The sequence below is a fragment of the Coregonus lavaretus genome (genome assembly GCF_964263955.1).
Source record: "Coregonus lavaretus genome assembly, contig: HAP1_SCAFFOLD_47, whole genome shotgun sequence".
NCBI lineage: Eukaryota > Metazoa > Chordata > Actinopteri > Salmoniformes > Salmonidae > Coregonus > Coregonus lavaretus.
The window spans coordinates 520859-533968 of record NW_028161510.1 but is presented as its reverse complement, the minus strand read 5'-3'; the positions used below and the strand labels follow the sequence as shown (position 1 = coordinate 533968).

At 45.4% G+C, this 13110-nt stretch overlaps 1 protein-coding gene across 1 annotated transcript in view; it reads left to right on the top strand.

The window, feature by feature from the left end:
• Positions 1–3262: 3262 nt before the first annotated feature.
• The window catches only part of LOC311120496 (uncharacterized protein), a gene marked incomplete at its 5' end in the record, with an annotated part of 64075 nt that continues 54227 nt past the window's right edge, over positions 3263–13110 (top strand). Inside the window, one exon of the mRNA XM_084195082.1 lies at positions 3263–3356. Coding sequence (XP_084051208.1) covers positions 3263–3356 — 94 coding nt within the window. The remainder of the gene's footprint in view (positions 3357–13110) is intronic.

Sequence of the window (13110 nt, the reverse complement as noted above, 5' to 3'; positions counted from 1 at the left end):
TCTAAAAACTGAGTAGTAACAGGAGGAGAAGTCATATTACGGCACCATTAAAAACAAACAGAAGCTGAAGAGTAGTCGCTCTGCAGACCAGCTGGTCTCTATTTCTTTTTTTAATGCAGATAAGGACGATTTTCCACAACAACCACTCGGGAGGCCCCGTGAAAATCCAAGGTTACTGGTTCTACTGGGGAGAACGTACCAGTCACAGGAAGGTTACTGGTTCTACTGGGGAGAACGTACTAGTCACAGGAAGGTTACCGGTTCTACTGGGGAGAACGTACCAGTCACAGGAAGGTTACTGGTTCTACTGGGGAGAACGTACCAGTCACAGGAAGGTTACTGGTTCTACTGGGGAGAACGTACCAGTCACAGGAAGGTTACTGGTTCTACTGGGGAGAACGTACCGGTCACAGGAAGGTTACTGGTTCTACTGGGGAGAACGTACCAGTCACAGGAAGGTTACTGGTTCTACTGGGGAGAACGTACCAGTCACAGGAAGGTTACTAGTTATACTGGGGAGAACGTACCGGTCACAGGAAGGTTACTGGTTCTACTGGGGAGAACGTACCAGTCACAGGAAGGTTACTGGTTCTACTGGGGAGAACGTACCGGTCACAGGAAGGTTACTGGTTCTACTGGGGAGAACGTACCAGTCACAGGAAGGTTACTGGTTCTACTGGGGAGAACGTACCAGTCACAGGAAGGTTACTAGTTATACTGGGGAGAACGTACCAGTCACAGGAAGGTTACTGGTTCTACTGGGGAGAACGTACCGGTCACAGGAAGGTTACTGGTTCTACTGGGGAGAACGTACCAGTCACAGGAAGGTTACTGGTTCTACTGGGGAGAACGTACCGGTCACAGGAAGGTTACTGGTTCTACTGGGGAGAACGTACCAGTCACAGGAAGGTTACTGGTTCTACTGGGGAGAACGTACCAGTCACAGGAAGGTTACTAGTTATACTGGGGAGAACGTACCAGTCACAGGAAGGTTACTGGTTCTACTGGGGAGAACGTACCAGTCACAGGAAGGTTACTGGTTCTACTGGGGAGAACGTATCAGTCACAGGAAGGTCACTGGTTCTACTGGGGAGAACGTACCAGTCACAGGAAGGTTACTGGTTCTACTGGGGAGAACGTACCAGTCACAGGAAGGTTACTGGTTATACTGGGGAGAACGTACCAGTCACAGGAAGGTTACTGGTTCTACTGGGGAGAACGTACCAGTCACAGGAAGGTTACTGGTTATACTGGGGAGAACGTACCAGTCACAGGAAGGTTACTGGTTCTACTGGGGAGAACGTACCAGTCACAGGAAGGTTACTGGTTCTACTGGGGAGAACGTACCAGTCACAGGAAGGTTACTGGTTCTACTGGGGAGAACGTACCAGTCACAGGAAGGTTACTGGTTATACTGGGGAGAACGTACCAGTCACAGGAAGGTTACTGGTTCTACTGGGGAGAACGTACCAGTCACAGGAAGGTTACTGGTTCTACTGGGGAGAACGTACCAGTCACAGGAAGGTTACTGGTTATACTGGGGAGAACGTACCAGTCACAGGAAGGTTACTGGTTCTACTGGGGAGAACGTACCAGTCACAGGAAGGTTACTGGTTCTACTGGGGAGAACGTACCAGTCACAGGAAGGTTACTGGTTCTACTGGGGAGAACGTACCAGTCACAGGAAGGTTACTGGTTCTACTGGGGAGAACGTACCAGTCACAGGAAGCTGCATAGTAACTTTACAGCACTAAGGGAAACAGTTCAAAAGCACAGCTGCTGATCGTGGAAAATAGTGTACAGCCTATTCTAGGAATCAGAGCATGTGAAAAGCTCAATTTGATGAAAAGAGTGTCGGTAGTGACATCACAGACTGAAAATGACCAAGAATCACTACTGACTGAGTACGGTTTGTCATTAGAGAGTACGGTTTGTCATTAAACAAGGAACAAACATTGCACAGAGTTTGTTTGCATTGATAGTCATCCGTCAAATGAATCATCATTTTTACAAAACATCACATTACTTGTCTCATTCGATTATAAAAGCAATGTACTGACATTATGAGAATTCAGAACCATCGATGGTGTAGCCTAGACTTTGCTTCACTCCCTCCCTACAGATCTAGGCTCAGTTAGCCTCTCACAATCCTAACCTTAATTATTAGTGGGAAAACGCTAAACTTCACCCTACACCTACTTCCTCGGACATCACGAACGAGGTTGACTTCAAGTTACACTTTGTTCGGTGGCCGGGACATTCTGTTCTTTACGAAAGAATAAACAAAGTGTGTCAGCCTTTACATTGTGGGCAGAAATGTAGGTTACGAGTAGGCCTGGCGCCACCAGGGGGCAAAAAGGGGCCAATGCCCCCTTAGTTGGAATACTGTGCCCATATTCTGTCCCACAATAAGCCCAGTAGATGGGCGGGGTCAATTTGACGGTTTAGGTTTACTTTCAATGTTCTGTCCCACAATCTGCCCCCTCCGTCATGCTCAACCCATTTGTTGTGCTTCATTCATGCAACTCCCTTGCAGGTATCATACGTACGTCAAACACATTTTACCGGTTGAAAAAACCCAGATTTTGATTGGCCTTCACAGTAATTAAGGATGATTTTCACAGTAGAAGGGTGGGGTCAATTTGACTGTTTAGGTTTACTTTCAAAGTTACGTACTACGAAGAAAAAAAAACATTCACCGCACAGCTGGATGGAATTTAGCTAATGTTAACAGTTAGGTAGGTAGCTGATAGTATGATGGATATTAGAAAGTGGCTTCGACAGGGCACAACGGCAGTATCGGATCAAAGCGGCGGGGAGAAGCCTGCCACAGAGGCCAAAGGCAAGGCCGCTGGGCCGACGCTAATCACAGAGGCCAAGGCCACCGAGCCCAGCAGCAAAGGCACCTGCGCAACCGTCTTGCAGCCTGGTGACATAGGAGGTAACCAACCCGAGGAGGGGCCTGCAGCCGCCAAGACCGAACCTAGCAGCAGCACCGACAGTATATTACAAGCACCGACGCCTCCGTTAGTGCCTGACGACCTCGGTGATGAGGAGCCAGCGCAGGTTTGTCTGGGGAAATACCCAACCCGCCTGTACTGTGAGAGAAAACTGGCATTTTGTAGCGCGTGTTTCAAAGGCAGATGCAGTTTGATGAGTTATGGGAGAAATTCAAGCACACTTGTACACCCCCGCTCCAAGCAAATGGCAAAGAGTAGTGAGTAGTAATCTGAAAGAATATGTGGTGGATCTATATCTGGATATGAGAGGGATCTTCCAAGCACATTCCGTGGGGAACAAGAGACTGCTGAGGAGGTTCAACACAGCATCAAGGAGGCTACAACTCTTGAATCTGGGTAAGAACAGGCAGCCTGGCTGGGCTTGGGTTATTTTGGTATTTGCTAGCTTTTGGAAATGCGTGGCAAACGTCAGAAATAGGCGTAGACGTGATTTTCTTTATTGCCGTTGCAGCCAAGTATACTGCTTAATTTCTTTGATTGGAAATGTTTGGTTTATAATATAATTGATTGTTTTATAATGTAGAAGAGGTGCTTTGCATTACATTGATGAGGGTGAGCAGACCTTGACCAATGGTTGAGTAACGATGTAGCTATAGTGTTGCCATAAACAACTGGTAGTTATGGAATAGTAATTTATCTGTTATCATACTAGCGTAGGACGGCACTCTAGTGGGAAGACAGCTTGGTAGCTGCATCCAAGCTGCATTGTACCGATAAGTTGTTGGTAGTGCATTGTACATTATTGTTTGCTTTCCGCGATTGGAAATGCATTGTATTGGCATGAGAAAGTGTTATTACGGTAATTAGCAACTGTTTTGCATTGGATTGTTGGGTATTGTGCATGTAGCTGTGTAACGTTGTCATGACTTGCTATTTATGAATTGTCCATGTTTGTAAAGCGGTGCAGTAGCTTGTATTCTCGTATTCTTGCTGCAAGACAGCCGTGCGTGGCTGCAAATACATTGTGTGTAATTGTACTATCGATTATTATCCATCCTGTGTTAATTGTGCCATATTATGTCACATAGGATATAAATACCATGTCTTAAACAAAGGACTGGAGGGGAGGACCGAGCCGGCCGGGAGGATAGGGGACATAGAGAGTCAAAGGATGCAGAAAGGGAGGAGAGGAGGGTTGAGGAGGCAGAATCAGGAGATTGGAGGGAGAAGGATTGAGCAGAGGGAAGAGATGATAGGATGGAAGAGGAGAGAGTAGCGGGAGAAAGAGAGCGAAGGTTTGCGACGGCGCATTACCATCTGTGTAGGGGCAGAGTGAGTAGTGTTGGAGGAGAGGGAGAGAGAAAAGGATACAAAGTAGTGGTCGGAGACATGGAGGGGAGTTGCAGTGAGATTAGTAGAAGAACAGCATCTAGTAAAGATGAGGTCAAGTGTATTGCCTGCCTTGTGAGTAGGGGGCAGGGACGGCCTGTTCAATAGGGCGATATGGGCGACGCACTGCCAAACGGGAAAAGGAAGGGATTTTTTTTCTAATCAATTATATCACGGCAACAGTAGTTATCAGTGTTCTAATCTGATCTGACTGCCACTAAATGTCAAATCAGGCTAAAGTCGTGCTTCAAATGGCCCCGCCCGTTTTTGGGGCGATTTCAGTCAGGTTGAAAATCGCCCAGAAGTCTCTCATAGCCTGTCATGTAAAATCTATTTTTTTCAAATTTCAAAGCTTTCAGTACAATCTCTATGGGTGTCTGTGGGCTTGCACTTACGCGCTTTCGTCATACGTGATGTAACCATGAACGTAACTAAGAAAATAGCGGCTAGCAGCGTCTCTGTTGCGACCTGCAGTGTGGCGTTATTTTATGTTTTTAATTTGTACACTTAGTGGCGTTATTTTATGTTTTTAATTTGTACACTTAGTTTACAAACATTCTGCCAACCATGGATTTCCAGTGGTGGGTTTTGGACTGATCTTGTTGATCGTGTACATACCCGCTACGAACGGACTAAATAATGAAAACGTTGCTGGCAGCGGAATCCAATACAGCTGGGAGACTTGGCTGGATGACAGAGTCCCGGACAGAGAAGTGGAGCCGGCCGGCTTCACCCTGGTCAGAGCGGACCGCGATCTGACAGTCACAGGGAAAATCGATCCTGGTAAGAGAGCGACTCTGTACCCCCGAGCCCCGACATTGAACTGCTTTCTGTGTCACTGCGACCTTACTATCTGCCCCGTGAGTTCCCCCAATTGTTTGTTACCGTTGTGTACTGTTGATAATCACAAGTTTACTGGAGAACTGAGACCAAGTAGAGACTTTGGACAGGGTGGATATGGTATAATAAAGGCAGTTTATTCAGAGGTAAAGATATCTGGAATCGCGTGCACGGACTCGTTCGTCAAACTCTTAGGGAGCTATCTGAAGAGAGCCCCGAAAACATTGTGTGCAGACATTTTATACAATAAATGATGTAGGTTGAATCTAGTAGTTCTGATCTTCTGATTGGTCCTGATGAGTTGGGCGAGGTCCCCTCCACTGTTGCATTGGCTCTGAGTCGGGTTCTCTGTCTTCAAATGTTCAGCCTAAAGAGAGGGGATTTTTGTGTGTGTGTGTGTGTGTGTGTTTAACAGTTATGATGTGTGTGTGTGTGTGTGTGTTTAACAGTGATGATGTGTGTGTGTGTGTGTGTTATCAGTGATGATGTGTGTGTGTGTGTGTGTGTGTGTCCTCAGAGCAAGAACTTGTGAGTTGGAAGAACTGAGAGACCTATGGCGTGGGTGTTGTCCTTGGCCACCTGCTGACAAGGCTGACAAGATAGGACTATTTTGTCCATTGTTATAGGATAGGAACAGCATTGATTGAAAACAAACGCCCAACACAAAATGGGTCATGCACAAGATTTTAGTCAGACCAAGCTATAACATTATATATTTACTACGACAGTACATTCAACCAAAAGCTAATATAACAAAGGCATCAGAGATTATTTATAATCTGTCACAGAAACTGGAATCCATCTCCCCAGATCAGTCAATAAATGCTTCTGGTATTGACTTATATGCTGCCCCTGTCTTCATGTTGTTGCTGGACATATCTTTTTTAAAATGTGTGTAGGTCACCTAAATCATCAGAAAAATTGCCCCTCCTGAGAATTTTTTCAGGAGCCGCCACTGGTAGGGGGGGACGGTGAGAGGGTGAGGTCAAAATAGGAGAGGAGTGGAAAGAAGGAGGCAGAGAGAAATGAGTCAAATGTAGACGTAGGGAGGTTGAAATCCCCCAGAACTATGAGGGGTGAGCCATCCTCAGGAAAGGAACTTATCAAGGCGTCAAGCTCATTGATGAACTCTCCAAGGGAACCTGGAGGGCGATAGATGACAAGGATATTAAGCTTAAATGGGCTAGTGACTGTGACAGCATGGAATTCAAATGAGGAGATAGACAGATGGGTCAGGGGAAAAATTTAGAATGTCCACTTGGGAGAGATGAGGATTCCTGTGCCACCACCCCGCTGACCAGATGCTCTCGGGGTATGCGAGAACACATGGTCAGACGAGAAGAGAGCAGTAGGAGTAGCAGTGTTTTCAGTGGTAATCCATGTTTCTGTCAGCGCCAAGGTGTCGAGGGACTGGAGGGTAGCATAGGCTGGGATGAACTCTGCCTTGTTGGCAGCAGAACGGCAGTTCCAGAGGCTGCCTGAGACCTGTGTAATGTGTAATTGTGTCGAGAAACGATGCTGAGATGCTGTGAGAACAAGGAATCCGCTGACACTGTCCTCGTTATAATTATTTATTACATTTGAAGATTTCAGCGCCAATTTACAGACTTCTGCAGACATCTGGAGAACAACGGCCCAATCTCTTAATATGTTGTTCCCCCCTCCTTTGTCCCAAACCATAGTATATATATATCCTATGTAACCTGATATAGGTGTTTTCCAGACCAATCCCAGGACTCCACATAACAGACTTCCTCAGTTTTAGGGTTCCCCTATAGAAATGCTCTCCAGATGCTTCTACAAGCTGAGTCAACATCCTCTAAGACACCATTTGCAAACATCAGCAAAAATTGTCTAGATAATTACAATTGTACTATCGATTATTATCCATCCTGTGTTATCAGCAAGCCAAAATAGTTGTGCCCCCTTAGTCATTTCTGATGCCCCCTTGTCGAGTTCATCCTTACCCCGGACTGGTTACGAGTAACCAGCTAAACTACACAAATGATTTTCCAAAAGTCAAGGACCATTAAATGCGTGCAGTGTAAAAGCATGAAGCAGGCTACAAAGACCCGTTATAAAAACGTTTAAATTAATCTAAACTCACCTGATTCATTGTAGAAACGTGTTTATGGTCGATTGCAGAGTTCAGGCGAAGTTAACTAGATGTTTATCTCTAGTCTACGGACCTTTTAGATCAGGGAGGTAGAGGACCGAAACGTTATATTTCAACATGTGACTCTCTGCCTACAGTCACAAGACAAAATGGAGAATAGAGAACATGTGACTCCACCACTACAGTTCGACTGAAAAATAGGACTTCCGCCAACATACAAATAATACTCCAGCAGTAGGCTTCTGGGCTACTTTCAGATGGTCTGTGTACAGGTGCAGTGATCGGTAAGGTGCTCTGACAACTGATGCTTAAAGTTAGTGAGGGAGATAAGAGTCTCAAGCTTCAGAGATTTTTGCAGTTCGTTCCAGTCATTGGCAGCAGAGAACTGGAAGGAATGTCGGCCAAAGGAGGTGTTGGCTTTGGGGATGACCAGTGAGATATACCTGCTGGAGCGCATACTACGGATGGGTGTTGCTATGGTGACCAATATGTAGTGAGGACCAGCCAACAAGAGCATACAGGTCACAGTGGTGGGTAGTGTATGGGGCTTTGGTGACAAAACGGATGGCACTGTGATAGACTACATCCAATTTGCTTGGAGGCTATTTTGTGAATGACATCGCCGAAGTCAAGGATCGGTAGGATAGTCAGTTTTACGAGTGCATGTTTGGCAGCATTAGTGAAGGAGGCTTTGTTGCGAAATAGGAAGCCAATTCTAGATTTAACTTTTGATTGGAGATGCTTAATGTGAGTCTGGAAGGAGAGTTTACAGTCTAACCAGACACCTAGGTATTTGTAGTTGTCCACATACTCTAGGTCAGACCCGTCGAGAGTAGTGATTCTAGTCGGGTGGGCGGGTGCCAGCAGCGTTCGATTGAAGAGCATGCATTTAGTTTTACTAGTGTTTAAGAGCAGTTGGAGGCTACTGAAGGAGTGTTGTATGGCATTGAAGCTTATTTGGAGGTTTGTTAACACAGTGTCCAATGAAGGGCCAGCTGTATACAAAATGGTGTTGTCTGCGTAGAGGTGGATCTGAGAGTCACCAGCAGCAAGAGCGACCTCGTTGATATACACAGAGAAAAGAGTCGGCCCAAGAATTGAACCCTGTGGCACCCCCATAGAGACTGCCATAGGTCCAGACAACAGGCTCTCCGATTTGACACATTGAACTCTATCTGAGAAGTAGTTGGTGAACTAGGCGAGGCAGTCATTTGAGAAACCAAGGCTATTTAGTCTTCCAATAAGAATGCGGTGGTTGACAGAGTCGAAAGCCTTGGCCAGGTCGATGAAGACGGCTGCACAGTACTGCTTCTCCTGAGTGGCGCAGTGGTCTAAGGCACTGCATCGCAGTGCTAACTGTCCCACAAGAGATCCTGGTTCGAATCCAGGCTCTGTCGCAGCCGGCCACGACCGGGAGACTCATGGGCGGCGCACAATTGGCCCAGCGTCGTCCAGGGTAGGGGAGGGAATGGCCGGCAGGGATGTAGCTCAGTTGATAGAGCATGGCGTTTGCAACGCCAGGGTTGTGGGTTCGTTTCCCAGGGGGGGCCAGTATAAAAGATAATAATATATATATGTATTCACTAACTGTAAGTCGCTCTGGATAAGAGCGTCTGCTAAATGACTAAAATGTTTAAATGTTTAATGTTTTACTGTCTATTATCGATCGCGGTTATAATATCGTTTAGGACCTTGAGCGTCGCTGAGGTGCACCAATGACCAGCTCGGGAACCAGATTGCATAGCGGAGAAGGTACGGTGGGATTTGAAATGGTCGGTGATCCTTTCAAAAACTTTCGAAAGGCAGGGCAGGATGGATATAGGTCTGTAACAGTTTGGATCTAGAGTGTCACCCCCTTTGAAGAGGGGGATGACCGCGGCAGCTTTCCAATCTCTGGGGATCTCAGACGTTACGAAAGAGAGGTTGAACAGGCTAGTAATTGGGGTTGCGACAATTTTGGCGGCTAATTCTAGAAAGAATGGGTCCAGATTGTCTACCCCAGATGATTTGTAGGGGTCCAGATTTTGCAGCTCTTTCAGAACATCACTGTCTGCAGAGCTGGTGGCTGGAGTAGTGGTAGCCAGGAAGAAAGCATGGCCAGCCATAGCAAAATGCTTGTTGAAATTCTCGATTATTGTAGATTTATCGGTGGTGATAGTGTTTCCTAGCCTCAGTGCAGTGGGCAGCTGGGAGGAGGTGCTCTTATTCTCCATGGACGTTACAGTGTCCCAAAACTTTTTGGAGTTAGTGCTACAGGATGCAAATTTCTGTTTGAAAAGGCTAGCCTTTGCTTTTCTAACTGCTTGTGTATATTGGTTCCTAACTTCCCTGAAAGGTTGCATATCGCGGGGGCTATTCAATGCAAATGCAGTACGCCACAGGATGTTTTTGTGCTGGTCAAGGGCAGTCAAGTCTGAGGAGAACCAGGGGCTATATCTGTTCTTAGTTCTGTATTTTTTGAATGGGGCATGCTTATTTAAGATTGAGAGGAAATTACTTTTACTCCAGTCTTAGGAAGCCTTCTGCTTTTAGTAACTAATTTTCTAAAGTTTACGCAGTTTCTCTGGACCCCACAATGTTGGACTTTGGGCCTCTCCCTAATATAAAATAAAATTGAATGTTTCAGCCAGACAGCCACTCACAAACCGATCGCTGTACATCGTGCTGAAATAGAGACATGTCTATGCGGCTGCGTGCCTAATTAATCGATGATAGGGTTCCTGTGGTGCAAGAGCATGTAAAGCTTTGCTTTAGCTAATGGATAAAGGTTTATTGGTAGGCCTCTATTTGGTCGTCATTTTCTCATTTTAGTCATTTAGCAGATGCTCTTATCCAGAGCGACTTACAGTTAGTGAGTGCATATATATATATTTTCCATACTGGCCCCCCGCGGGAATCGAACCTACAATCCTGCCGTTTCAAAACGACATGCTCTACCAACTGAGCAACACAGGGCCTAACATTTCACGAAATCTATACACGGTGTCGTAATGCTGCAATTTTATAGTCTGCTGGCTGGTGGTAATAATGTCATTTCTAATTCAGTAATTAAAAATGGACATTCAAACATTGCAGATTTTAAAATAAATTGTCCATGCATACTAATCAGCTACCAATTGATTTTTAAAATAACATACAACTGTCCTTTAGCTGCTACCTGAACCTGCATGACATGATCCCTCCTCGTGCTCTCTCCCAGCTTGGATAGAACGCTGTTGTGCGTAAATCTATTTAAATTAAATACAGAAAAATCTAATTTACATACACTACCAGTCAAAAGTTTTAGAACACCTACTCATTCAAGGGTTTTTCTAAATTTTTACTATGCTCTATATTGTAGAATAATAGTGAAGACATCAAAACTACAGTGGGGAAAAAAAGTATTTAGTCAGCCACTAATTGTGCAAGTTCTCCCACTTAAAAAGATGAGAGAGGCCTGTAATTTTCATCATGGGTACACGTCAACAAAATGAGAAAAACAAATCCTGAAAATCACATTGTAAGATTTTTAATGAATTTATTAGAAGATAAATAACTTAACACCTCACTATAAGCAAACTGAATGTGACAATGGTTATCTGCTGCTGGTAGGCAAATGCATTATTCTCCCCAATTGGTAGTTACAGTCTTGTCCCATCGCTGCAACTCCCGTACGGACTCGAGAGAGAGGCGAAGGTCCATTGCCACACATCCTCCGAAACACGACCCCGCCAAGCCGCTCTGCTTCTTGACACACTGCTCACTTAACCCGGAAGCCAGCCGCACCAATGTGTCGGCGGGAAACACCGTACAACTGGCGACCGATGTCAGCGTGCATGCGCCCAGCCCGCCGCAAGGAGTTGCTAGAGCACAACGGGACAAGGACATCCCGGCCGACCAAACCCTCCCCTAACCAGGATGACGCTGAGCCAATTGTGCGCCACCTCATGGGTCTCCCGGTCGCAGCCAACTGCGACACAGCCTGGGATCGAACCCAGGTCTGTAGTGACACCTCTAGCACTGCGATGCAGTGCCTTAGACCACTGCGCCACTCAGGAGGCCAGCAAATGCATTCTTACAGTTGTTGGCATGAAGGGAAATCTTAGATGTTAAAACAGACTGAAACATAGGGTAATGTATATGAAATATGTATACAATCTTCATGAAAAAAATGTGGTCCTGTATCAAAGACAGTCATTTATTTCCAATGAATCACATTAAATGCTCTCTCACTCACAATTTTGCCTAAGAACACACCCATGAATAAAGAATGGTACCAACACATCCTCAGAGAGCAACTTCTCCCAACCATCCAAGAACAGTTTGGTGACGAACAATGCCTTTTCCAGCATGATGGAGCACATTGACATAAGGCAAAAGTGATAACTAAGTGGCTTGGGGAACAAAACATCGAAATGTTGGGTCCATGGGCCAGGAAACTCCCCAGACCTTAATCCCATTGAGAACTTGTGGTCAATCCTCAAGAGGCGGGTGGACAAACAAAAACCCACCAATTCTGACAAACTCCAAGCATTGATTATGCAAGAATGGGCTGCCATCAGTCAGGATGTTGATAGCATGCCATTGCAGAGGTCTTGAAATAGAAGGGTCAACACTGCAAATATTAACTCATTGCCTGAACTTAACGTTATTGTCAATAAAAGCCTTTGACACTTATGGAATGCTTGTAATTATACTTCAGTATACCATAGTAACATCTGAGAAAAATATCTAAAAAACACTGAAGCAGCAAACTGTGTGGTTTGTTTGTTTTCTAGCAAGCTACCGAGGCGGCTGATGAGTCAGTGTTGTTGTTGAAAAAGCGTCCTGTCCATTGGAGGAAACAGCTCTTAAAAGACTCACATCGTCATCTGCTGACTGGAGTGGGTAACGCAGTTTGGGAAAATATTCACTACACTGTGTTCATTCTGCCAAACAATATCATGTCATTTCAAAATAAGGTGAGCTGGATGGTAGACAGGGTTGATCATGGTGAGTTGGATGGTAGACAGGGTTGATCATGGTGAGTTGGATGGTAGACAGGGTTGATCATGGTGATGGTGAATTGTCCTCAGACATTGTTATCAGTCTTCAGATCCCTCTAACTTGCTCGCTAAGCAAACCAAAGAAATCTACCTGCCAACATTTCTGTAATCTCTGGTGAACAGACTTAACTGGTATCATAGCATCTGTCAACAGACTGTGGGACGGCAGCGACTTAAGGGACTTTTCTGACCACATCCCAACTAGTCAACATGCTAAACGGACCCTTGCCTTAACCCTAACGATAGACTTGCAGAGAGATGGGGAGGAGCTACCGCCCTGCTTTCTCTGAGCTGACCAATCCTGTTGTTGGGAAACACCCACACCATTCTGTTGTTGGGGTACGTACGCCCACACCATTCAAACACAGACTATTTCACTCACATTGCAATTAATAGAAATCTGGAAATAATAGATAGTTAAAGTTATCAGAGGGTGGACCCCTTGTTGACAGTACATCAAATTACACTAAGGAAGGCCACATTAAGAAAGCTTGAGGTGGCAAAACTCACCCTGTAGGGCTTCTCTCCGGTGTATGTACACTAGTCTACCATTAACTGGATTAAGCTAACAAAAGTGGAAAGGTTACCCAACAGTGTGGTGTTTTCTCTTGTGTAAAGCCAGGTTTCCTGACTGAGTGAATCTCTTCCCACAATGATCACAACCAAAAGGTTTCTCTCCTGTGTGTGTTCTCTGGTGTAATACAAGTCCGTTTGAAGTGGTGAAGCTCATTCCACAGTCTGAGCAGTGGTAAGGCTTCTCTCCTGTGTGTGTTCTCTGGTG